Source organism: Cebidichthys violaceus, unplaced genomic scaffold (assembly GCF_023349555.1).
Source record: "Cebidichthys violaceus isolate CVI_PGR_0920_01 unplaced genomic scaffold, fCebVio1.0.p SCAF_12, whole genome shotgun sequence".
Lineage (NCBI taxonomy): Eukaryota > Metazoa > Chordata > Actinopteri > Perciformes > Stichaeidae > Cebidichthys > Cebidichthys violaceus.
Window position 1 is genome coordinate 5,854,302 of NW_027176285.1, and position 24,839 is coordinate 5,879,140.

Below are 24,839 nucleotides of genomic sequence, written 5' to 3' on the forward strand. Positions count from 1 at the left end.
TCTCTCTCTCTCTCTCTCTCTCTCTCTCTCTCTCTCTCTCTCTCTCTCTCTCTCTCTCTCTGTCTCTGTCTCTCATAGTCGCGATGGTGGAAATTGATGACATCTGAGTATTTATTTATTTTAGTCCGGGACAGAGGGTTGAGGTATAAATTGAGTGGAAAAACAAGGGAGGGGGCAGTAAAAAAAGAGGAAGACAGAAAAACAATCATGTTCTGTTGATAAGAAATGTCTCCTTTGTTGATTTAAAAGTGAACATCCTGGAAGGACGGTGAAGTGACGTGATACCAAAGATACCACTCATGGGTCATGTGTGTTAAAGGGCTAGTTTGGATCTTTTGAAGTGGGGTTGTATGACGTTCTTATCCACAGTCATAGTGTTATTAAAAAGTGTTTTAGACACCTAAAAGAAAAGCCCCACCAAAACATTCCATATCAGTTAAAGTGTACGCTTTATTCACAATATTTTCTCCTGTTTACTTTGCCATGAGACAGGTTTTTCCGACCGGGAACTGAAGCCACCAGACTCCATTGAACAGAACAGTGATTTTACCTCTTGCAATGGAGTCTGGTAGCTTTGCTGAAAGCATAGAAAACCACTTCAGTTCCCCCATCGGAAACATAGACTGTAAAGCTGTCCCATGGCAAGGTAAGCCGGCCAAAATATTCAAGATATAGTTAAACTGGTATTGATTTCTTTAGGTCGGCTTTTGTTTTAGGTGGCTACATCACTTTTTGCTGCCTCCCCCGTCCACAGCAGGATGTTGGACTATGCATGATTACCTCATACAACTTCACGTTAAAAAGACCCGAACTATCCCTTTAAACAGAAAGCTAGAGTCAGGATGTGGATAGCCTAGCTTAGCATAAAGACTGGAAGCGTGTATGGAGAAAGCTAGCCTGGCTCTGTCCAAAGCTGAAATAAATACACAGACCAACATCTCTCAAGCTCACTAAATTCCCATTTTATATTTCGCTTGTTTGATCTAGACAAAAAGAAATGTAAAAAGAAATGTCAACCTGTCGTTTTAGGAGGACGTTAGTCATCCATCCGTCCTGAAAACTTTTATATTTTGTTCTTTTCATGCCTGTCTCCCTTCTGCTTGCTGCCCCATTTCTCTTCTCCCTTTCTCTCTCACAAAATCTTCTATTTTTGTCATTTGTTGTTCTTTCCATCCCCGTCTTCTTCAGACTTCATGTTCTCTTTTTTCTGGTTTCTCTTTCTGCTTCTTTATACCTCTCTCCCTCTCTTTCTCTCCCTCTCTCTGTCTCTCTCTCTCTCTCTTTCTCTCCCTCTCTCTGTCTCTCTCTCTCTCTCTCTTTCTCTCTCTTTCTCTCCCTCTCTCTCCCTCTTTCTCTCTCCCTCTCTCTGTCTCTCTCTCTCTTTCTCTCCCTGTCTCTCCCTCTCTCTCTCTCTCTCCCTCTCTCTCCCTCTCTCTCTCTATCCCTCTCTCCCTCTTTCTCTCTCTCCCTCTCTCCCCCTCTCCCTCTCTCTGTCTCTGTCTCTCCCTCTCTCTGTATCTCTCTCTCCCCCTCTCTCTCTCTCCCTCTCTCTCTCTCCCTCTCTCTCTCTCTTTCTCTCTCCCTCTCTCCTTCCCTGGTAATCTATCTTAGTTAATATCATCTCTGTGAGCAGCTGGGTACCGAAGCCCAGTCAGCTCTGTGAGAAAAAGACCTCTGTGTGTCTGTGTGTGTGTGTGTGTGTGTGTGTGTGTGTGTGTGTGTGTGTGTGTGTGTGTGTGTCTGTGTGTGTTAGTGTGTGTGTCTGTCTGTGTGTGTGTGTGTGTGTGTGTGTGTGTGTGTGTGTGTGTGTGTGTGTGTGTGTGTGTGTGTGTGTGTGTGTGAGAGAGAGAGACAAACAGCATCAGAGAGAGACAGAGAGAAAACAAGATAATGTAGAAAGTAAAGCAGAAGCAAGTGAGAAGGAGTGAACCAACAACAGTGTATGGATGGAGATATATATATATATATACATATATATATATATATATATATATATATATATATATATATATATATATATATATATATATATATATATATATATATATGAAGATACATATAATTTTCTTTGTGGAGCTACGCAGAGCAGGGAGTCATGGTCACTGTTGGTTGCCAAAGAGTCGGCAAATGCACCTCTCGGACCAGCTGATTGGCCAAAAACTAATTTCCCGGTCCCCTGAGGAGAAACCCTAATGACTCTGGGGATCCCTTGTCTGAGTGAAATGACAATGGAAGTATCTAAGTGGCCTCCATGTTAAGAGCTGGTTGAATTCTCTCGATGCTAAGGAAAGGTGCTTCAATGATTCCTTTCTTGTCTCCTTTAGCGTAGGCAACACCGTACCATCCTTTACCAAAACTAGATAATGAAAGGAGATAATGCTGTCCCACTATTCCTCGTGACAGCACCCACGTCGTAGCTTAGAGTGTCGGAGTGCAGTCGGACTCGGATGCGGTTTGAACACCGCGGCCATCTTTTTCCTAAAAAAGTGAAGATTCTTCCTCACATGACGTTTACTTTGGGTTAAAAAAAAGGAGTCAGGAAAAGACACTAGACGTCATTTTTCGGCCCATACGACCGCGGCCTTCATCTAGTTTTAAGGCAGGACAGACGACGTGTATCGCTGCTCTCTTTGACTGCTGCTGCTGCACTTTGAACCAGGTCTAATTAACTTGCTTGTTCCTCTTGTCTCTTCTCTTAGAAAAAAAAAAAATATGAATGCATGTCAAGTGTTGCTAGGTCTGTTTTGGACCATTGGAAACCTCTATTTCTCATGACAGCAGCTACACATCTTGACTTAACTTCATGACAGAAAGCCTGTGTTGAAATATGTGCTCATTTACCAGATGGGGGGGGGGGGGGTCCATTGCATGTTGGGAAATGTAGGAGCCAGTGTTTTTGAAGCGTCACCCATAAAGGTCAGGATAGCTGAGCCTCTGCTGCTTTTTTACCAATCTTTCTCCCGCTGGTCATCCAACTTTATTTATTTTTAACAGACGAGCAGGTAAAGAGCGACGGATAGAGAGCGAGAGAGAGAGAGGGAGAGAGAGAGAGACAGACGTGTATTTTGCCTCTCCTCCAGCCTCGTCTGGTTGCCGGGGTGACCGGTCTGGCCTGGCCTGGCATCGATGCTCGAGTGCGAGAAGAAGAAAAAAACAAAGAAAAGAAAGGAAAAGCGCCACAATCAATGAGACCCTTTTTTGTTTTAGTGGGAACCCCCTTTTACCCCCAACGACACACACTGAAACACACACGGACAGAGGAACAGGATGACTGAATCAGTGTGTGTGTGTGTGTGTGTGTGTGTGTGTGTGTGTGTGTGTGTGTGTGTGTGTGTGTGTGTGCCTTTTGTGTCTGACTCCCTCTCTGTCTCTTTGTGTGTGTGTGTGTGTGACTGACTTTATTTAAGACAAGGGCCCTTTTGTTTTAAGCTGGAGAATGGCTCTGAGGCCGAGGCTGGCCCTGTAATTGGCCTACTTAGGCCCTGCTTAGCATGAGAAAAGCCTTTACTTGGCCCGGCAGTGCCAAGCTAACTCTTGTTTTCAGAGGACGGACGCGACTGATCAGAATTCAGATTAGCCCCCGAAAAACATCCATCCATACCACCCCCATCCCCCCCTCCAAGTGCACTATCCCCCCTTTGCTTCAAACACACTGCTCGCTAATTACTTAACGAGAAAGCTGGGAAAAAAGTCTACTCTTTAACGGAGTAGTGGTGGAGTCTATTTAAGGGAAGGGGGGGGGGGGGGTCGCAGGCTCTTTTTCACCTCTTCCCTCCTTGCTAAAAACAAAAAGGGAAAGAAAACCTCTCCATCCTTCACTGTGTCTTTTATTCTCGTGTTCTCTTCCCTTTTTTTTCGAATCAGCCCAGACGCCACTTGTTGCCGCCGAATCATTGAACTTAATTAGCGGGGACAATGTGTGAGCGGTTTGCTAAGTTCGAGTCGTAAACAGAGTCACAGAGATAGAGGAGGGAAGAGGCAGCAGAGAGGAGAAGTTGAGACTCCGAGCCGCGGAGGAGCCACCAAGTGAACTGAACGTTCCCCGCGCTGAGCAGCATGAGGCGGCTCCCACGGAGGTAAATACCGCCACGCGCTCCGGTTCATTTTGTCGCTATCGGCTCGGTGCGAGGTGTCGGAGGTAGGCTCGGATCCTGGACGTGAGACTGCTTCTAAATCAAATCCAGGGGGAGGGGCTATTTATTTATTAATTTGTCTTTCTGATGTTAATCTATCTGTCTGTTTTTTATGTTTTTTGTGCTTTTGACCCCACAAAAAAATTAGTTTTTTCCATTTTAATGTCGTCATACTCACACAGAAAAGGAAATTTCAATTTGATTAAATGATTTTATTTTGACATTGGCAGACGTGGACTTCCATATTGTTCCACATGTAATGCTAATACCACCAATTTGCTTCATGTATGATGGGTGGGAGTGGTGGCAAAGATCAATATAACACTTACATTCATGTTATTGTATCATCGAAGACGGTTGTATGATTGCATAGTTGGCCACGTGAGGGTTAAAAGCACTGTTTATCGACAATAATCTTCAACAAACTGACATTCCGCAGCATTACTAACATTCCAACCGTGTTCAGCATCCCAACAAGTATTCCAGAACATTCTTCTGTCTTCCACTTAACCGAAATACTTCGGCTCAACGATGAACATTCTGATCAGCATCATCCCGACTGGGACCAACATCCCAGTGATTGTGTTTGCTCTCAACATTGTGATTATGGTCGACATTTCCTTCCACATCCGCTAATCAACACAGTCAAGCATTCTGGGTAGTTGTTACAGATAATTCCAATATTCTCAATTGTCCTCAACATTCCAGCTTCTTTTCAGCTCAACATGCTGAAAGTTGAAAGAAACGGTTCTCTTCAATCCGGTCATTTTCAACATCATTTTGAAACATCCTCTACATTTCAAGTAACGTTCCAGCGATCAATACTTTATTTGATTGTCAACGCTTGACTATCGTTGGTATGTCAGACTTTCCACACAACGCTAAACTGACAACATTTCAAGCTGCCTCAAAATTACAAACTTCAGCATCCCGACTACAACGACTGTTTTGGATAATTCCCCAACAAATGGCTGCCTCAACATTCTAGTAGAGCAGTCCTCAACATGCTGAACTCCAACACACTGAAAAATCTCCTCGGTTGTGCCGAGTCACATGATCCTCAACATTTTTTGTAACACTCGTTTTAAAGAATGTCAGGTCATATCGTATTCCGTTATGACTGGCTTGTCTTCAAATTATGAAATATGCTTTCTTGCTTTGTTCTAATTCCTTTGTGAAAGAATGGTGCATCCTTCCTGGTCTTTGAGTCACAAGATCACGTGATGGACAAGCTCTCTCTCTCTCTCTGTTTCTGTTTCTGTCTGTCTCGGTGTCTCTCAACCAGTCGATACTGGGGGGCGAGATGGGTTTGGGGAGTCCCGGCGCAGCATCGCCCACCAAGCCGGCCGGTCAGTACTACCAGCACTACGGCTCCAACCCGCGGAGGAGAACGCTGCCTATGGACGCCATGGGTGAGATACCACCGACACACTTGCATCACACGGACCCCATGAACGCACACGGAGAGACGCAGTGAAGTCATTAAGCTGCTTTTCTCTGTTAGGAGAAACAATGAGAGGAAGAGTTTAGCTTTCAGAACATTGTTTGGCCCGTGATCCCATTTTTACCTTCCAAAATTTAGACATCATCGATGGGAATTTGAGTTTGGTCATTTTTTGTTTTTCTTCAAAAGCATGGAGGGAGAAATACAATGAAAGATCATACAATTTAAACCAACAATAAGGCACACTATTCGTTATAGGCGCTTTGTTTGTCAAAATACCATTTTAATATAAATGTTGTTGAGCTGCAGAGTTGTCCAGGCCCTACACATCACATTCTACAGACGTCTTTGTTTGGAACAAATCCCTGCTAAAACCACACCATAATCATTGCAATGCTTTTTGATGAAATCATTCCCTGTAATATTGCAAATCATATTGCAGTTGCAATATCTGTCAAAATATTCGCAATTAGTTATTTGTTTTAAAAAATGTTCAGCTCTAGTGTTGATTCAACTAAATAGTCACTTGATAAATGAGCTGGACAAAATATTAGAAACATAACGCAATTCAATAGCGCCTTACAACTCAGCCTCCAAAATTACAACAAAATGAACTCAATTAGGTTCAGCTACGTGGATCCTGTAAACACCGCACAGTAAAAACACATTTAAAACATTTGTTTTAGAAATCGCTGTCAACCCTATCAGCATATCAAGCGCTCCCATGCTGGGCCCAAAGTGTGCTTCTTGGAACATACAGTTGGTAATGCGAGCTTGGGGTGTTTTCACGTTCTTTTATTCAATTTATAGACAAATATAAACAAATTATGATTTATTAACAAGTTAAAGTTAAACTAAATAATAATACAAATCAAAAAAACTAACATTTTCTTAATAATACTACTAGTAATAATAATAATAGTAACAATAACAATCGTGGTATTAATAATAAAGTAAAATAGATATAACATAAAATGATATAATGTAATAAATAAAATAAAATAAATATATATATTTTTTTTAATTAAATTAAGAATTATTATTACTATTATTATAAAAGTTATACTGATGATGATCTGCTTTCTTTTGTGTTTTTTCTAAAGATACTTACAGTTTTGATTCATACAAATTGCTAAAACAATGTTAACTGCACTGAGAACAACACATATCTATTTAGATGGTTTTCTTTTTTTCTATTTGCATCATCAATGTCTAAATCTCTGGATGCTTTGCTGCGCAGTCTGAACACCAAATCTAAGACAAATGACATCTCAGATTATGAGCTACAGGAACAGTGCCTGTGAAAAATTTTAAATTCTCATTTTTTAGATGTCATTTGCTGAATCCAAACGGAAACTTCTTTTTCTGACCTCGGTGAAACCTTTTAACCCGGACTAATCCCAGTTCCTAACCGCTGTGTGTTCTCTTTTTTTAGAAGGCCGAGCATTGTGAGTACGTGTCCGCGTGTGACCATCCTGTTGGTCCGTGTGTGTGTGTGTCTGTTTTGAAAGGGGACTTTAAGCAAAAAAAAAAATACGGGGAAGTCTTTTAGAAAGCAGGACAATAGTGGCCGCGGTGTAGCCTTGGTAGCGTTAGCCTTGGAAGGACAGACACACACACGCATACACACACACGCGCGCGCACGACTACGACTCTGGGCCAATTTAAAAAAAAATAGGCACTCTCATTTTTCCATCAAAGTCTCACCTTCCCAGTTAATAGACCGCTCCCTCGCTTCCCTTGAGAGAAACCCTGAAAAATAATATAAACATGTCAAAAGCTGCCCTGCTTCCTTTTATCGAACCAAAAAGAAAAAGAAAAAAAAAAATCAACCCTGTCCTTTTTTTGTATTTCGTCTTTTTTATTCGCTGCGACGTATTGTGTCGCGCTTGTTTGCAGTGACAGCTTTCTTTGTAAAATATATATCGAGTGCGGTGGGAAAAGTGGCCTCGCTCTTTTTCCTCTCCGGGTGATCGATTATATCAAAACAAATAAAAAGCAGAATCTCCTTTTTAAAAAGAGAGAGAATAAAAAGCCTCTCGGCCTGTTAAACCCTCATGAATTGTTTTGTTGCTTTTTTCTTTTCTCTTTCAGAGGTTCACCCAAAGAAAGTGCGGAAGGTCCCTCCCGGCTTGCCGTCCTCAGTAAGTGATAACATGCCTTTTTTTTTTTTTAAATGATTATTTTCCTTATTATCGCTGCTTCAAGTGTGTGTCGGAAGAAGAAGGGCTGCTGATGCTCCAGCGTGTTTGGAATGGCTGAGCTGGTTTTGTAGCAGACGTGGAAAGAGCTGCACACGTTGCCAGGCTCTGTGGGTTTGTCAGGGTGAAGATGTCGGAGCCGAGCTGGACACAGACAGCTGTCGGCTTTTTCTCGTTGGTTCCTATTTTTGGGGGAGTTGACTGGACGAATTTCATGCTAGAATAAAAACAAATTTAAAAAGACATCAATCATTCTTAATGTAAAGAAATGCAGTTGTATAAATGCTTCTTCTTTTCTTAATGTCTGACAGCACAAAGCCAATAATATTGACTAAAAAAGGAAGAGAAAATATCCATATAAACACAGAATAACATTAGATTTCCCTTTTTATGAATACATCATTTGATTGGTTTATCGGCGATTGTGTTGGATCTGACTGTGGCATTCTGGGCTGAAACTCTCACCAGTCGATGGTGCTCGGCTGCCGGCTGGAGGTTGTTCTCTCTTTAGCGGGTTTGAAAGGACGGAAGTCCTGAGAAACGTGGACTTGTAGGAGGAAGAAAAGCTGCACACGTTGCCAGGTTTTGTGAATTTGCGGAGGTGAAGCCGATGCTGCTGTCGGAGCCGGACGCTAACATCTGTCGGCTTTTTGTTGTCGGTTCCTGTTTTTTAGGAATCAGCTGAAAGAGTTTCATGCCAGAAGAGCTACTAATACCTACTAAATAATACTCTTCTTAATACAAACAAATGAGGTAGTGTAACAAAAAACTAAAACAAATCCAATCCTGCCTTTTTTACTTAATTTTTCCCCATTTAACATTTCCAAGCAGTAGACAAATTTAGTAAATGGTTTATAACACACTATGATATGGTTGCATGCAGCTACCATTTTAAGTGTTTATTAATGGTCTATATATGACAACATTTATAACTTGTTCTATGAAGACATTTTGGTATCGCCCATAACGCTATAATGCTATAATAATCATACTTATAATGTGTTTTAATCCACTTATAGCACTGTATTAATGCAGTTATAAGCACTTAGTAGTAGTCATAACACATTATAAACCCTTTTATAAAGTCAAGTATCATAATGGTTCATAATTGCTGGTCATTCACTGACATTTTGCCAAGCATCATAGCGTATTATAATTCCTTTAGTTTTAATACATTATAATATTTTTATAATGCACTATGATCACTGATATAATACATTATAATGTTATTTTAAGTGGTCGTTGTTTGCTTTAAGTCAATTGAAAATGAATTCATATTATTTTATAGATTAAAGCAAACGTAACGTATAATGACATTATAATGCGTTATAACAAGATTATAACATTTTCCAGCTATGGGAATTATAACACACTACGACTCTTGAACAAAAACAATTTACATGAGTGACCAGCAATTATGATTCTTGACTGTATAAGTCATATAATGTGTTATGATTTATGTTATAAAGCATTATGAATAAGTACAAGTGATTGTAACTATATATTTTTTTATATATACATCAGCCTCCACTAATGGGTGCCCATAGTTATTGTTACTAACAAATGCAACACGTAGTGTAATACACTGCGTGTTTCATATGCTGCTTGCAAATGATTAATGGATTTCAAGTGTTGCTGAAATTAATGTTTTTTGAAGAAAGAGCACGATGATCACTATCATATCTGTGGGCTGATTTTCCCAATAATTAATTATTGAGTTAATTCATTTATCAGGTTTTGGGATTTTGGGCCATTTTGCATTGAAAGTCTTACCGGTCGATGTGCTGCTGGTTGGAGGACTTGAGGATGTTCAAGTTGCTGAAAAGATTTGTCAACTGACAGATAAATGAGCCAATCGTTGAAGTCCTTCGCCACATCGATCACCAGACATTCTCCTACATGAGCATTTACTGCTTTTCTCTGTTTTATCTCATTACAAATGGAATCTTTGTTTGGTCAAAGACAACAAGACACCTGAAGACCTGAATCGGGCTTTGAGAACATGCCATGTTTATGCCATTTGATTGAATTATTCATTGAAACAATCAGTAGTTCCAGCCCTGAACAGATCATCCATGAATCAAGCTATTCCCGGAAAGGGTGTTCTGTCCGTGGGCCGAATCCAACAGAAAACATGTGATGGGAAAACATCGCTACGTGATCCGTGTTCGTGGTTCCTCGTGAGTGGCGTGAGTTGACCCCAGCTGTTGTTCTGAGGCCTGGAGCTCAGCTGCTGTTTGAATCAGAGGGAGAAGCAGAGGCAGAATGCATATTTCATATTTTTAGGTTGTAGTTTGTCATAATTTCACACTCATAGTTATAAGCTTTTCTTTGTTCTAGTGTCACGGTTTGTTTTTAAATGGATTCTGTTTAGTTTATAACTACAACCTTTAATTTGGTGTTTTGCTGAGATTAGTTGATTATCAATTACTTAATGTATGTCTTGTTAATTGATTATAAATGTGGTGAAAAGCTCCTCATAGGTGTTGCTGTTATTCTCTGTTTCATTTGACTATAAATAGAATGTATGTGGCGAGTGTAAATGACACCAAGCAGCAGATAGAGGATGAGGGTATGTTCTTATAATGAAACCTGTATTTCCAGCCTCTAGTGCTCAATAGATCTATTTCTAATTTGAGCTTTGAGGTGTTTTTACATGTGGAGAGTTTTTTCTCTGCTGCTGACCTCATTAATCGCCAGTTAACGATGGCTGAATGTACGGCGTGTCGGCCGCCTCTTTGGCTCGGCAGGAGGCCGCCTTTCTGTGGCCTCGGCCCGCTTTGTCCCGCGTTTCCTCCTCTCCTTCCTCCCCTTCTCTGTGTCTACATCAGGCTGGGAATTGGGGGGGGGGGGGGGTGTTAAAAAAAGAAAAGCAGTGAGGAAGCATGGTTTGTTTGACCGGTTGGTGTTGTTTTTCATCTTTTGTGTGCGTGTGAAGTGGACGGATGAGATGTTTGCTGTGAAAGAGAGAGAGACATGATGTCCAGCAATATGGACGGTTGCTTTACTTAATGTGAATTTACCATTAGACTATACATTCCACAGTATATGGAAAGTACATTTATTATACTAAACATTTGTAATATTCTGTAATAATTGATTTTATCTAATGGCTGTAGTTACTGACTATCAATACCGATTTTAAATTTAACCTGAGATAATAAAAAAAAGACAATTAGACAATAAAATTACGCTGTGAGCTTTAACAATTTAACTTTAGGTTTAGGCAAAAAATTGTCTTTGTTAGCTTAAATGATTTAACGTTAGGTTTAGGCAACAGAACTACGTCGTTAGTTTTAGGAAAGAAAACATCAAAGTTTGGGATTAAAGAACTTTGTTGGTAACTTTTTCCGTAGCTTTCGTAATTTGAAATAACTTAATAGTGAAAGTCCCGTGTTTGAGCCACCCATCCACCCTGACCTGTTCACTGCTTGGCTTCCGTGGTGCCGGCACATCATGTTAACACATCCAATCATAAGTGAACAGCTCTAAGTACATCAATTCACACGTAGAATGAGCCCCCACCTGCACCTCAAATGACCACTTGTGATCAGATCTCACTCCCCCGCTCTGTAAGCGTATATATGTGTTTGAACAATCAGTTTTTCTGTTTAACTGGAGGAAGGCAGCAATGCACTTCCTGTGCCTAGTCTGCCTGAAATTAAAACAAGAAGACAAAATCAAAAAAACACTGTCTGTGTCTACTCCATGGTGTGTTCCAGGCAGACCAAATTGCCCAAGATGTTTGACGTATATATCTCTGTGGGCTTTTAGAAATGTACAGATGTTTTGGACAAACCCGCTTATGCGATTTGAGAACTGACTGGACATGAGGTTGTTTGCTGTTATGGCCTTGTCGTGGACGCATCAAGACTCATTAGTGTTTTCTCTAAAAAAGATATGTGGTCAAATGCTTCCCAGACCATTTCGGCAAGTGGTTTAAGTGATCGGATCATAATGCGTCTTGGTGGTTGTTTACACTTATTTAGCCCTGTTCACTTGTGATCTGATCGCCCGATGCACCAGATCAGAATCAAGCTGTGTCTGCATATGTGTTGCCCCCACTTGACGCATCAATGCAACCTGCCCGATCCGATAGTGATCGGATATATTTTTAAGTTTATTTCAAAAGAGCCGCTGTAAAACGGTGGATAAACACGTTTCATTGCCTATAAATTCTCCGCAGTAAAAGTCCCCTCGTTAATTTATTATTTAAAAGCTTTTATTTAGAACCAGCAAAATCAGGAAATGTTGGCTTTTCATTAATCGTAACACAACAGGACCCAGACAGCGGGTCTCAGCTGGGTTCCAGCCCCGGGTTTTCCTCCTCTCTGCCCTGTACAAGCCAGGCCACCGAGGCATGTGGTCTGGCTGATCGGATTCCAATGCGAGCAAGGTCCGATCTCAACGCGTACAGACTTGACAGTTAATACGTCCTGGCGTGATCGGATGACAAAAGTTGCATTGAAAAGACAACTGTAACCACGGCCTCCCCAAAACTACCCTCCTGACATGTTCTAGTAGCCTTAGCTTCACCACAGGTGGGACACAGGATGTTGACCCCAGAGTCCTGAACTCTGTATGTCTCGTAAACCCTTGACCGACTCCTGTGCTGTACAAGAACGCCGCACAACCGCCCAAGTGACTAACGGTTGTCAAAGTCTTGTGTCTACAGTCACGTGATCCAGCTTTTGGATCTCTGTCCTCTGTCCCGCACTGCCTTCATGTTCGAGCGGTCTCCTCTCTCTGCTCAAACCATCTCCGCTTCCCCCCCTGTGATGCGAGTAACCCCGCCTGCTTCCTCCCGTTCACATCAAGAGAGCGGGAGCGAGGAGAGGTCCTGCATGCCTGTGAAATGGAGAGGTTTGACTGCAGGGAAATATATTCAGAGGCACTTTCTTCCCCGCTTGTTGGCACAAATATCAGTTGAGAGAGAGAGAGAGAGAGAGAGAGAGAGAGAGAGAGAGAGAGAGAGAGAGAGAGAGAGCATATCATTATACAGAGAGCGTTGTAGGTATACCTCTCTTTTTTTGTATATTTGTTCCATTTTCGTGTTCGATGTCTTTGAGCGGCGGGTTCTGTCGGTCATGAGTCAGTTTTGGCTTGTTTGGAGCTGTGGCTTTTATTCTGAAAAATAGCATCAGATTGCTGACAGGTGTTCATTTTCATAATCACTTCTGTTTCGGGTTTAGTTCCAGTGTTTTTTCAGCTCTGAACTTAATACAAACCAACACACTCAAACACTTAAGCAACACACTCAGACATTATGTTACCATAGCATCTGTTCTCTATGTTTTCTTCTGTATGCAGTGATTGTTAATAGTGCAGATCTGCCAAAATGTAAAGATATATATCTTTCAAAAATGTGACGCTAACAGCCACTGAACAGCAATATACATTAAGCGTGATGGGATACATTGGGGCAAAAATACTAATCATATCCGACCCTAATAGAAATTAGAAAAAAGAAAACATAAGGAATGACAGTAAAAAAATAGCTAATTTTGTTGAAAACTTTATTTGTTTTTGACATAACTCAACCCACTTGTCCCATGAATATGGATCTACTCTCCTTGGACCAATAAGCCTGCCTCCTCCTATTCATTACATACATTCATGTACATGTATCATATATATGGTGTGCCGGCAACCTGTGGACATACATTTAAAAAAATCGAATTACATTCAACTCTAATTACCAGGTTACTTTGCTGGATTACAAGTACACAAATAACCTGGAAGTAATACCGTGTGTGTGTGTGTGTGTGTGTGTGTATATCTGTAGGATTTCTGGGGGAAATGATACTGTATTTAAGATCAATAGAAAGGCCCTTCATGAATCTTTTTTTTTACTGCAGACTGTCTCTTATTGGGACTCAACACTGTAGAACAAAGTTGCACATTAAAGGCGCCGTTGTAGCGAGTCTCGCTGTAGAGATTGAACCCTTAACCCAGTCAGCTGCTCAGATCAGTCCCATGAAGGGGCCACATTATTCCGCTGTCTGTTCAGATATTCCTGCTCTTCTACTAACATGATTTCTTTTGGGGGGGGGGGGGTTCCCCGGATGGTCCGGCCTCCAAACCTGCTGCCAATAGCAACGAGGATGAGGCTGAAATGTGTCTTCATTCCTGCTCTCAGCAGCCATCTTTTGTTTCCTCATCTCTTTAGTGCAGAAAATTCCATTTGTCAATCTTTTTACGTAAGCGTTTCTTTTTATTTATTCTCCACAATTTTAGTAAGTTTAAGATCTATATGTCTGCTTATTTTTCCTAATCTATTTCTACTTGTGTGTGTGTGTGTGTGTGTGTGTGTGTGTGTGTGTGTGTGTGTGTGTGTGTGTGTGTGTGTGTGTGTGGTAGTTAAACATCAGTGAGGCTGAATCTTGTTAAATGGAAGTATTTCAAATGCAGTTCTGAATTGATGAAAACATTGAGTTGCTTACTGAGTGATTAGAAATCTGATATTGATCTAACTGGATAAATAATACTGTTGCTGACCCTCATCAAAATGATGATAGTTGTTAAAGGTAAAATACCTTCACTTACTGTTTCTCATCAATTTACTTTATTGTTGAATTATTATTTTTTATGCTCCACGTTATTTGTTAATTGTGATTCCTTACAGTAGCTTCTTTATGGAAAAGAAAAATATATATAATATAAAAAGTAACAATAATAATTTATAATAAATCGGAAAGATACAAGTAAACAAAAAAAAGTATGTTAGGTATAATATTTAGGTATTCTAAATATAGTGTTACGGTGGTCACATCAATCCAAGGTTTAAAATGTAATTTAACTGCAATACTTTAAACTTGCAATACATTTACACTGGTTAGAATGTCAAATATCCATAACATATTTGTAGTGTTTTGAACATGTCCCACAATATTTATTTTGACAAGAGGTATAATTTCAGATTGGTTTTTTAAATATGTTTTTTAACTTTGACTGCCCTCTTGCCCACAAATGTATTGTGTTTCAATGAAGTGTTATTTAAATACAGGATGTGTGTTTTGTTGGACATAGTAGCTGCAAAAACCCCAACAGGGTCAAAACAATACAATCTGAGCTATAAGTATTTTTGACATCTACAATAACACAACAGGATCTGCAGTCTGATTTATTTATGACAGAAATGGGATATAAAAATACAGTCTGATGAAATTTAACATTACTATATTGAGAAAAGTAGTGCTGAATGAGATAAAGAAAGAGTAGAACAGACTAAGACTGTAAAAAGGGTCAAATATATAGACTAGAATGTTCTCGCTGTTATGTGAGAGATTATGGTGAACGAGCCGGACGTCACAGATTTACAGATGATCTAACACTCTGTGATGTTTTTATACGGGATGTAACTGAAGACATGAAACAACGCGCACACACACACACACACACACACACACACTTTCTCTCTCTCTCTCTCTCTCTCTCTCTCTCTGTCCAGCCTGCACCTGCTCTGAGTACAAACACAGCTTCATGCAGGAATGTCTGCAATGTTAGTGTGTGTGTGTGTGTGTGTGTGTGTGTGTGTGTGGGGGGGGGGGGGGGGGAGGGGGGGGGTTCTATGGCAACACTAAGAGGCTAAAAACAGTTCTCTTTGTGACAAAATTGACCAGCAGTGTAACAGCACACAAACACACACACACACACACACACACACAAACACACACACACACACACACACACACACATATTTGTACATCCAGACATGTGAGGACCCTCGTTGACATAATTCAAGCTGACCTTGATGCTGTTTACACGACCAGCGAAAGAGCTACAAAATGGCTATGCGTTACCAGCTACATTGTCGCCGTTAAAGTGTTGCTCAAGCGCTCGTTGGCGTAGTTATGTCGTTAAATAGCACTGGGAGCTAGAGATAACGCCAAGAATACGGTTGTCTTCCATTTTCTCGACAGAACAGGAATTGGTTGTCACTTCACCGCGTCATTGGAGTGCTGATAAAACTTCCTGTCAGTTAGCAGCTTCCATTGAAAATGACTTGCATCCTGTTGCTTTGTCGCCCGTAGTGCGAAACATATCAAAGGTTGCACCACTTTGACCCAAGACCACTTAAAGCTGCAGTTGGTAACGTTTACGAAAATAACTTTTTGTCTTATTTGCTCAAACTGTCACTATATTGTGACAGTAGTACATGAGACAGATAATCTGTGAAAGAATCAGGTTCCTCTGCCTCCTGTTAGTGCTCCTAATGGCCTTTGTAAAGTCTCAAAGCTCACGAAGAAAAGCAACCAATCAGAGGCTAGGATTCTCTAACGTTGCTGTCAGTCACTGCTGGTCAAACTGTCAAACTAAACAGTGCTGATTAAATATGAATCAATATTCTGTCACTTGCATTGAAACATATTTTAGTGTAATGTTTAGCTGTAAAATATGAAAGTTTGCTCCGGCCGGTGGGCGGTGCTTAGTGGGCGGTGCTTGGTGGGCGGTGCTTGGTGTGGCTGAGTCACAAACTTTCTCATTTCACTAAAATATGTTTTTGAAAACATCTGATTCACAGATAATCTGTTTCAGTTATGTTCTATAAGTATAAGCAATTGTAACTTTAATGCACTAAAACGGTTTCCTTATTTTGTCCGAACCATGAAGGACAAACAACTGATAACATATTTTGTCTGTGGCCTGTAGGAGCCAAATGAAGTGAGGCGACACACACACACACACACACACACACACACACACACACACACACACACACACACACTGCATCTAATAACATTATTGTTTGTTGGTAGGTGAAGGCTCGATATGTTGTGACATGTTCATCCTTTTGAATTTGTTTTGTTGATGTTTTCAGACTTTGACACTTCCTCTGCTGATTTCAAAGAGATTTCAAGTGTCGTTTCAGCCTCCTAGCATGTTTGTTAGCTGTAGTTTTAGTTCACAGTGAGAGCCTTCAATCACACTGGGCTTGATGTGTATGATGTTTAAATTTAAGATCTCTAACATAAAGAACATTTTCTGTTTTCCTGCATTTCCATTGCACTTTGTTTCTGGTGAATTCAGAAAGATTTCAAATGCTATTTGTGCGTGTTTAAAACCTGTTGTTTTCCTTGTTGTTGTGTTGCTGCCCTCCCATATGCTCCTGCTTGTGAACGCACTTCATTTAAGGCAAAAAAAGAAGAAGCATTGTCTGTTTTCTTTCATCTATGTTTCACATCCACTGCAGAAGACGGGTCTTTTTCTTTTAATTAATTAATTTCTCTCTCCCCTGCTTCCCGTCTCCCTGCGCTGCAAGTTTGCTATTGTTGTTTGTCAAATTTAGTTTGCTGAGTTGATGATTTACTTTCGAGAAACAATTAAACGTCACTTGAGAGGAGAGCGTGGGATGTCTTTGTAATCAAAAGGAAATTAGGCATCAGTTGCTAACATTAGCAGGTTGCAGAGTGTCGTCTCGCTGTTGTTTTTCTTTGTTGGTGTTGGGAGGATAACAGTGTTTTTTTTTCTCCTTTAGATATGATTGTTTTAGTTAATTTGTTGTTCGGGCTGATTCTGCAGCTCGTCCTCAGAGCTTTGCTAATGCTGAATGAATAAACAGCAATCTATATATCAACATGATCCCCCCAAAAAATGGCTGTAATGGAACCGTGCAAATGAAACTATTACAGGAAGTAGAAGTAAAATGATATATGTGTCAGCATGAGCCTGTCTAATCCTCATTTATAGTCCATTTCATGTTTTTATTTCTTCATTGTGTTTCCAATTCTACACACACACACAGACACACACACACACACACACACACACACACACACACACACACACACACACACACTAACAGTGACACTGGGTCCAGTCATTAAACTGGCTTGTGAATGTACCTGATGTACCCAGAGAGAGTTTACATGTAAACTATTTCCAGGTCACTCTTGAGACAGTTGAAGAAAACATTTTTATTTCATATTTTGATATTTTCATCTTAAATTATGTGGAACCTGCTTATTATCATACATTGTAATTGTTTTCTTAATTGGGTAAAATGTAGGTGATAATTAAAGGCTTGTGGAGCTTTTTAAATTGAAAATCAGATATGAACTTGATCTGGTCGAGTATGAACCTAATATGATTTACTATTGATAATATAAAAATAGAATAAATCCCTTATTTTTCACATCAGATTCCAAATTCTAATATTAACAGTGTCCATTATTACTAATTATATATTTTCCAAAATTGAAATGTGTTTAATAGTCTAAACTAACATTTGAAATTAGATAAATAAAGCTTTTGTTGTGAATGATTTTATATATCAAAGATGTTCTCTTATTTGTTTTATGTATTATGCTATTTTTATGAAGTTGAAAGAAATATTACTCATCACTATATTTTGGGGTTTCTGGTTTATGCAATTCCACAATCTAAACGCATTGCAGTTGTCATTTATGTTCCAGAATCTGTGAAACGTGGATAATTTAAAGTGTAAAAGTCTGTCATTTAATCAAATAAGTTCTTAAACTCCCCACTTTGCTCTAAAATCTATCCATTATTATTACATAATGTATTATCTTTAACAAATTTAGAATATCCTGCTCAAATGCTTCACAAAAGATTCTGAGATAAAACACAAAGTAAAGCATTTACCATCTCTAAACACAGAAGAAGCATTGTTTTAAAATGTCTACGAGCAACCGTGTTATTCCAAAGACTAGGGTTAGGGTTAGCTGCAGTGATGACAAATCTTCATTTTCAAAAATAACATTTTTACCTGAAGCTCATCATCATTAGTATTTTAGTTTTAATCTAGAGGATCCGGACTGTGAGGTTTGATCTTCAGCTCTCTACCAGCCCCAGCCTTTGAAAAGCAGACCTTGATTTCCTCCGCTATCAGTCATTTCAACAAGGAATCCTGGGATATATTTTTTTTTACTCAACCGGACCCCGAACAAGTATTTTCAAACCCTGAACGATTAAATCCTGTCAGCGATCCGACCAGGGCGATCTGCTCCCATCCCTGGCTATTTCCTGCTCTCCCTCTCTGTCTCTCTCTGTCTGTCTGTCTCTCTCTCTCTCTCTCTCTCTCTCTCTCTCTCTCTCTCTCTCTCTCTCTCTCTCTCTCTCTCTCTCTCTCTCTTTCTCTCTCTCTCTCCTCGGCTCAGATGTGGTTTTGTTTAAAGTCGACAGCGTTAATTAAATTACGCCAGGTCTTGCAGAAGGCACAGTAGGAGAGCCGGCGGTCCCTGGTGGGCCGCGGGTGGAGGAGGGATGGGGGGTGGGGAGGTAGTGGTGGTGGTGAGGGGGTGGGGGGGGAGCGGTTTTGGTGAGCCATACTGGCCCCTTCAGGCGGACCCCGGTACCACAGAGTAGCCACAGACCCCAGCAGTCAGCTACTGTTCACTGAGGACTGACTCTGATTTCATGACATAACCTGCTGTTTGTGGACAGCCTTGCTTTTGTGTGCTTTTGGTTTTGAGTTATTCATCGAAAGATCAACATTTTATGTCATGTGTTCATATTATAGGTATTTAAAAGATAGGTGTGAACAAACCTTTAACAGCATCAGATGAGAAAGCTAAGTGTCTGTCTATTCTCTGTGTTATTACATCTGCATTTGGTGTTTTGATTTGATTTTAACAGTTTCATGAAAGTTTGCATATTCCCAGCAATATGAAAAAATAAGAAGAAATTTCCCAAAGGAAAAGTAAAGAAGTCTTTGTTTAAAATAAATTTAAAAAAACTGCTGATTTGTTGATTCAAAATAAAATAAAAAAGCAGAGCCTTTGACCTCAGTTGAGAGTGCTTAAAAAGGGAATTCAAACAACCTCATCTCCTTGTGTGTGAAGTGCTGAAAATAGAGTGTGTGTGTGTGTGTGTGTGTGTGTGTGTGTGTGTGTGTGTGTGTGTGTGTGTGTGTGTGTGTGTTTGTGTGTGTGTGTTAGCATGCTGCTCAAATTAGCAATCTTGTACCGGGCCTTGGCAGAAGATGAAATGAGAAGGAGGCTACAGGGAGGGAGGGGTGAGACAGAAAGCATTCATATGCAGCTTGACATGCAAAGACACAAAACAAAAAGAACATGTCCTCGGCCCCGTCTGGTTTCGTCTGGTTGGTCGCTGGTAGTTACCAGTTATCTAACTAAATTATTCATTTTTTTCAGCAAATGAGCACGCAGGTACCACTTTTTTTGTCAGAGAATTTGATTTATTGATTGCTTTCAGGATGTAAACCGAATTTCAACAGATATAACAAAAAAGGTTTCTAAAATGCATTACCTACCCTAGCTTTAAACTGCAGGTCACCACAGTGACAGTATTAATGCTTCACGCTACAGCTGACAGGTGTCAAATACCAGTAGCCATGGGTTAAAGTGATTGCTAACACATGGAGGAGGATTTAAACACAGCTTCTTGGTAAGAGCTCATTTAAGAGTCATGATGCACTCTGAAGTGTTCTGATGTAAAACAATGATGGACTCAGCAACTTGAGTCGAGAATGGTGCCGTCGTCCTGCAGCAGCGTCAGTGTTTATAGTGAAGAAACCCAGAGACCAACTTCAGCCAGGGATGACCTCATGGTTTAAGTAATTAACTAACTAATTGTGGTTTAAAGCACACATAGATAGTTGTGTGATAGCTATTTGGCTGATGTTGGACAAGCCCCCAGGAAGAGCGCCAGAATCTCCGAAGCCAGTTTTTGCATTGCCCTGGGGAATTATAATTTAGACTTTTATTGGAAAATAGATGTCTGTAACTGTTTGCTTTTTGTGTGTTTTTTCTTTCCTTTTTTAGGTTAATTAGCTTTCCAGTTCTCTTTATACATCCATGATGTTGGAATGTGGTAGCTTTGCCCTGCTAACACTGTGTTAGCTTTGCGTCTTGTGTCGTGCTTTGCTAATGGTATGCTAGCTTCTTTTTTTTTTGCCTTATAACTGATATTGTACTGCGGTTAGCTTAGCCCTAAAAATGTTGTGCTATAGCTTTGTACCAGATTTTGGATTGCTGATAGGTTATCTTTGTCTTGCTAATATGGAGTTTGCATCCTGTTAGCCGATATTGGATAGCATCTTATGATGTATTCATATCGTCTTGTCTGTAATAATGAGCAGCCTAGTAGATGAAAAAAATTCACATTACCCTCATAGTTGTAAGTCCAAGTCACAAATATCGTAATTTCTGAAAAGTTATGATATCTCTCACTTGGAAAATATAACTTAAAAAAGGGACAACATACTCCACCCCCACAGGTTTTCAATACAGTATGTTAGTTTTGCCCTGTTTGATGTTTGATAGCCTATCTTTGCCCCAAAAATTTTATGCTAGCTAGCTCTCAGTTAGCTCATTGGGGTGTACCAATGGCTTACAGCTTACCCTCTTAGCTGGTGAACTGGTCAACTAGACCACCATCTGACCTTGTAAGAGTGGGCCATCCTTTAACCACAAGGTTGCCGGTTCGATCCCCTGGTCCTCCTGTCTGCATATCGAAGCGTCCTTGACCGAGACACTGAACCCCCCAGGTGCTCCTCAGGTGCAGCTCACTGCTCTTAATGCTTAGGATGGGTTGAATACAGAGCTCACATTTTGTTTGTATGTGACAATAAAAAGTTACAAGTTTAAAAGTTTAACTTTGGAGAAGGATTTTCTTCCACAACTGCCTCAGACGCTTCAAAGGTTTTTTTGTCAATGAAATGACCTCAGCCTGAAGATGTTCGCTGCCTTTCTGTCCTTGTGAGGACATTTGGCTTCCACAAAGACCTCTCTCTCTCTTTCACACACAAACACACACACACACACACATACATGCACACCCAAACACACACACACATGGATGCCTGCTGCAGTTGTGGACGTTCCCTGGTGCATTCCTGAGCCCAAACATTTGGCTGCAGTAACAGGCAGCAGAGAGCGGCACTCTAATTTGCTCCAAGGCTGTAATGGAAATCACATGTTATCACACACATACACTCACTGAGACACACACACACACACACACACACACACACAAATCAGTTGTGGTGACAAAACTGCTTTAAGTTGTTGATGATGTGTTAAATATCTCAGTTGTCCAGCTCGGCTGCACAGAATATCAAACTCAATCATGCTTTCTTCTTCTTTTTCCACCTTTAGTTTCACAGGGAGTCAAACCATTCTTTATATTTGTCTTTTTTTGCTTATGAGCTGTTCAAAGATCACTAATTGTAGGCAGGAGTAAGTTAAGATGAAGTTCCTCAAAGATGAAATTAATCTGTGATGCGTTCATGGTAGCTCACTCAACACGTCAAAGACAACGGCCAGATTCATAATTTTAATAGAAACCACGATTCCTTTGTTTATCCGCTGGTTTTGAGTTTTTCTTTTTTTTTTTAGGCAGTTGAATATTAATTGTCATATGTTGGAGCTTCCTTTAATGCAACACCAAGTAGTGTATGGAGAGCGGTGCCCGCTGACAGCTAATATGCTGTGTGATTTTAACATGACAAGCTGTCAAAACCGGTTTCTTGTGGAAAAATGTATTTGTGATCACGGAAAGAAGCAAAGCAAATGTGAGAGATATGTATCAGCACTCATGATGTAGCTGCTGAATCATGATGACTTTTTTATCAACTATATATAAGTCTGCAGAAGAAGGTTTGAAGAGGATGCAGGCGGGCTTGGTCAGTCCACTGTCCTGAGGAGGTTTATGACCGTAAAAACACGTTGATATTCTGATCTGACGGTGTGTTTGGTGTATACAGCTGTTAATGCCTGCTCTACATATGGAATAAAACATTTACCTATCTATATATATCACTAAACACAGCCTCCACAATGTGAGCGCTAAATCAGAGATGAGACATTTTAGAACTTGCTGTGGAAGAAGGGGAGGAAGAGAAACAAGTACCACAAAATATAAAAGACAAAACAGGAATATCTGTGAGCATTTTCTAGAAAAATCTATTCAAATTGGTCAAATAAAAAAGCAAAAAGTGAATTACCAAAATTAACTTATAGGCAGAAGATAGAAAATAATAGAAATGTGTGAAACTTTTTCTAATTAGGAGCGCTGGCTGCAAAAAATAAATCCTGTGACTTCTGAATATCAGCCTCAAATAAAGAGCACACACCCTGCCGCGTGGTTGTAATGCATGCTGGTGGCGTGGATTAGCTCCATCTTTAATCATTGTTTTCATTCTGAGCATGCTCTGTGTAAAGTACACCTGAGCACAAAGCGCTGAGCGAGCCTTTCTCTCAGAAGCAGGTTGAGTGAGCTGCTCAGCAGGAAGACGGCAGGTTTCCACACCAAATCAGGTGTTACTGTTGAACTGATGAACATGTTGCAATTCTCCAAGAGGAGTTGACCGAGCCTGTCTTCGCTGTCTGATCTGGATGCTTGGACATATAGCCAGGACTGGTCCAAATTGAGCTCAGCAGTGAGGTTCCGGAAGCGAAAATCCCATTCATATTCAGAATAGAGAATTTTTGATTAGTTGCCATGAAGTCCTAACCATCCATGGTAGACTTGGAAAAACAGGTTTTATCCGCGATGTCATGGAGAAGTATTACGCTACCCACAATCCTAAGGTGCAACAGCGGCGTCTCTGAATGAAGCAGCTCGCTGTTAGCATGGAAATGTTTACCTTGCTAGGTACATGTCCCCATCGTTTTCAAAACGGACCAACACAGTGGCTCGTTTGGATACTTTCTCTTATGCTACGCAAATAGTTCGCCGAGATATGTTTGTGTCTGTCTTTGTTTGTGACAGACACAAACAGTTAGTTTCAAAGTCTTTTGAGTATGCAATTCTCAGTGGTTTATGGTTTGAGTAGTTCCCTCACTCCAAAAATAATTACGCACACAGTCTTGTACCTTTGCCTTTTTTTCATTTTCTTTTTGCTCCGCATCAAATGTTCTATGGTCATGATTGGTCTTGGCTTAGTTCCATGTGTAAAACTCTTTATGTGAGGAAACGTCAGTGGAGTGAATGAATGGGAAATTTACTTGCAGAACCGGAGACGTTTAAGAAGTGTTCATTCACCGTTGAGCTCTATACACCCAGAGTTGTTCTTGTTCCTCCCATTTTATGTTTTTTTTATCGGTACTTTTTAGGAAGTCAGGCTACATAGTATAAAGGGCGACAAACTCTTCTTGGCTTGTTTGGCGATCGGGATGATAGATGGGTCTAACAAACACAGGATTTTCACCAAGGAGAGTGCTCTTCATGTCAACCAATATTCAACGTTGACTTATTTGAACTTCCATAACTCTACGTATCACAGTCATGTAAGTTACAGGACAGTAAGTAAAGTAACTACGTCGCCGACGTAACCATGTATACTTCACTACGAAACAAACATACTTAGTTTAACCCAAACCAGGATCTTTTCCTAAACCTAACCAAGTTGTTTCCTGCGAAAACGGGAGTTTATTTTGAAAAAGACAGTGCATATAACGAGTGGCAATTGACACATGCAAAACTGAGGCTAGAGGGGTAACTAGAGCGTCATAGTTTGACCCGCGGGGCCACTGACCAAGGTGCCGTATATGAAGAGTAGGTCAGCAACTGAGTCACACTAGCTAAGTGTGAATGTCAGCATGCTAACATGCTCTAAATGACAATGCTAACATGCTGACGCTTAGCAGGTTTGCCTTCTTAGCATGCTAACATTTGCTAATTAGCACTAGACATTAATTACAGCTGAGCCTGATGAGAATTAGTCCTAAACTTGAACAAAGTGCAATTTTGACCTGATTGAAGGGATCATACATGTCTCTACCAAATTACATGGTAATATTTCCAATATGTTTTATATATTAAAACAAAATTCTACCATTCTACCTCTTAATGGTACTAGAGTAAAGTCAGGGGATCAGCAAAGTCAGCAGGCTTCATCCTCAGGAGTTTTTGGACCGACTGGCCTAAATGACATTGCCTTCTGGCGACATGGCTAAAACATTAGACTCAATCTTTTTGGAAATAATTATCCGTCCCAGGGTCGAAATGTAATATCTGTTCAGTTGAAGGTAAAGTTGAGGGTTGTATTAGTCATTTGGCAGTTAAAGAGCTGCTTTTCTGTACTTTGTGAGCTTTATCACATCATGCCACTCCTCAATATATCACATTCAGTGG

At 40.3% G+C, this 24,839-nt stretch overlaps 1 protein-coding gene across 7 annotated transcripts in view; it reads left to right on the forward strand.

The window, feature by feature from the left end:
• tcf4 (transcription factor 4) overlaps positions 1-24,839 on the forward strand; it is a 223,871-nt gene that overhangs the window by 121,178 nt on the left and 77,854 nt on the right. For 6 of the 7 annotated variants that reach the window (XM_068705999.1, XM_068705996.1, XM_068706000.1 and 3 more), the window contains 2 exons: positions 5,419-5,545; positions 7,672-7,721. In XM_068705999.1, coding sequence (XP_068562100.1) covers positions 5,419-5,545; positions 7,672-7,721 — 177 coding nt within the window. Of the gene's footprint in view, positions 1-3,765; positions 4,077-5,418; positions 5,546-7,671; positions 7,722-24,839 lie in introns of those variants that run through there. The other variant, XM_068706002.1, reaches the window with a different exon arrangement.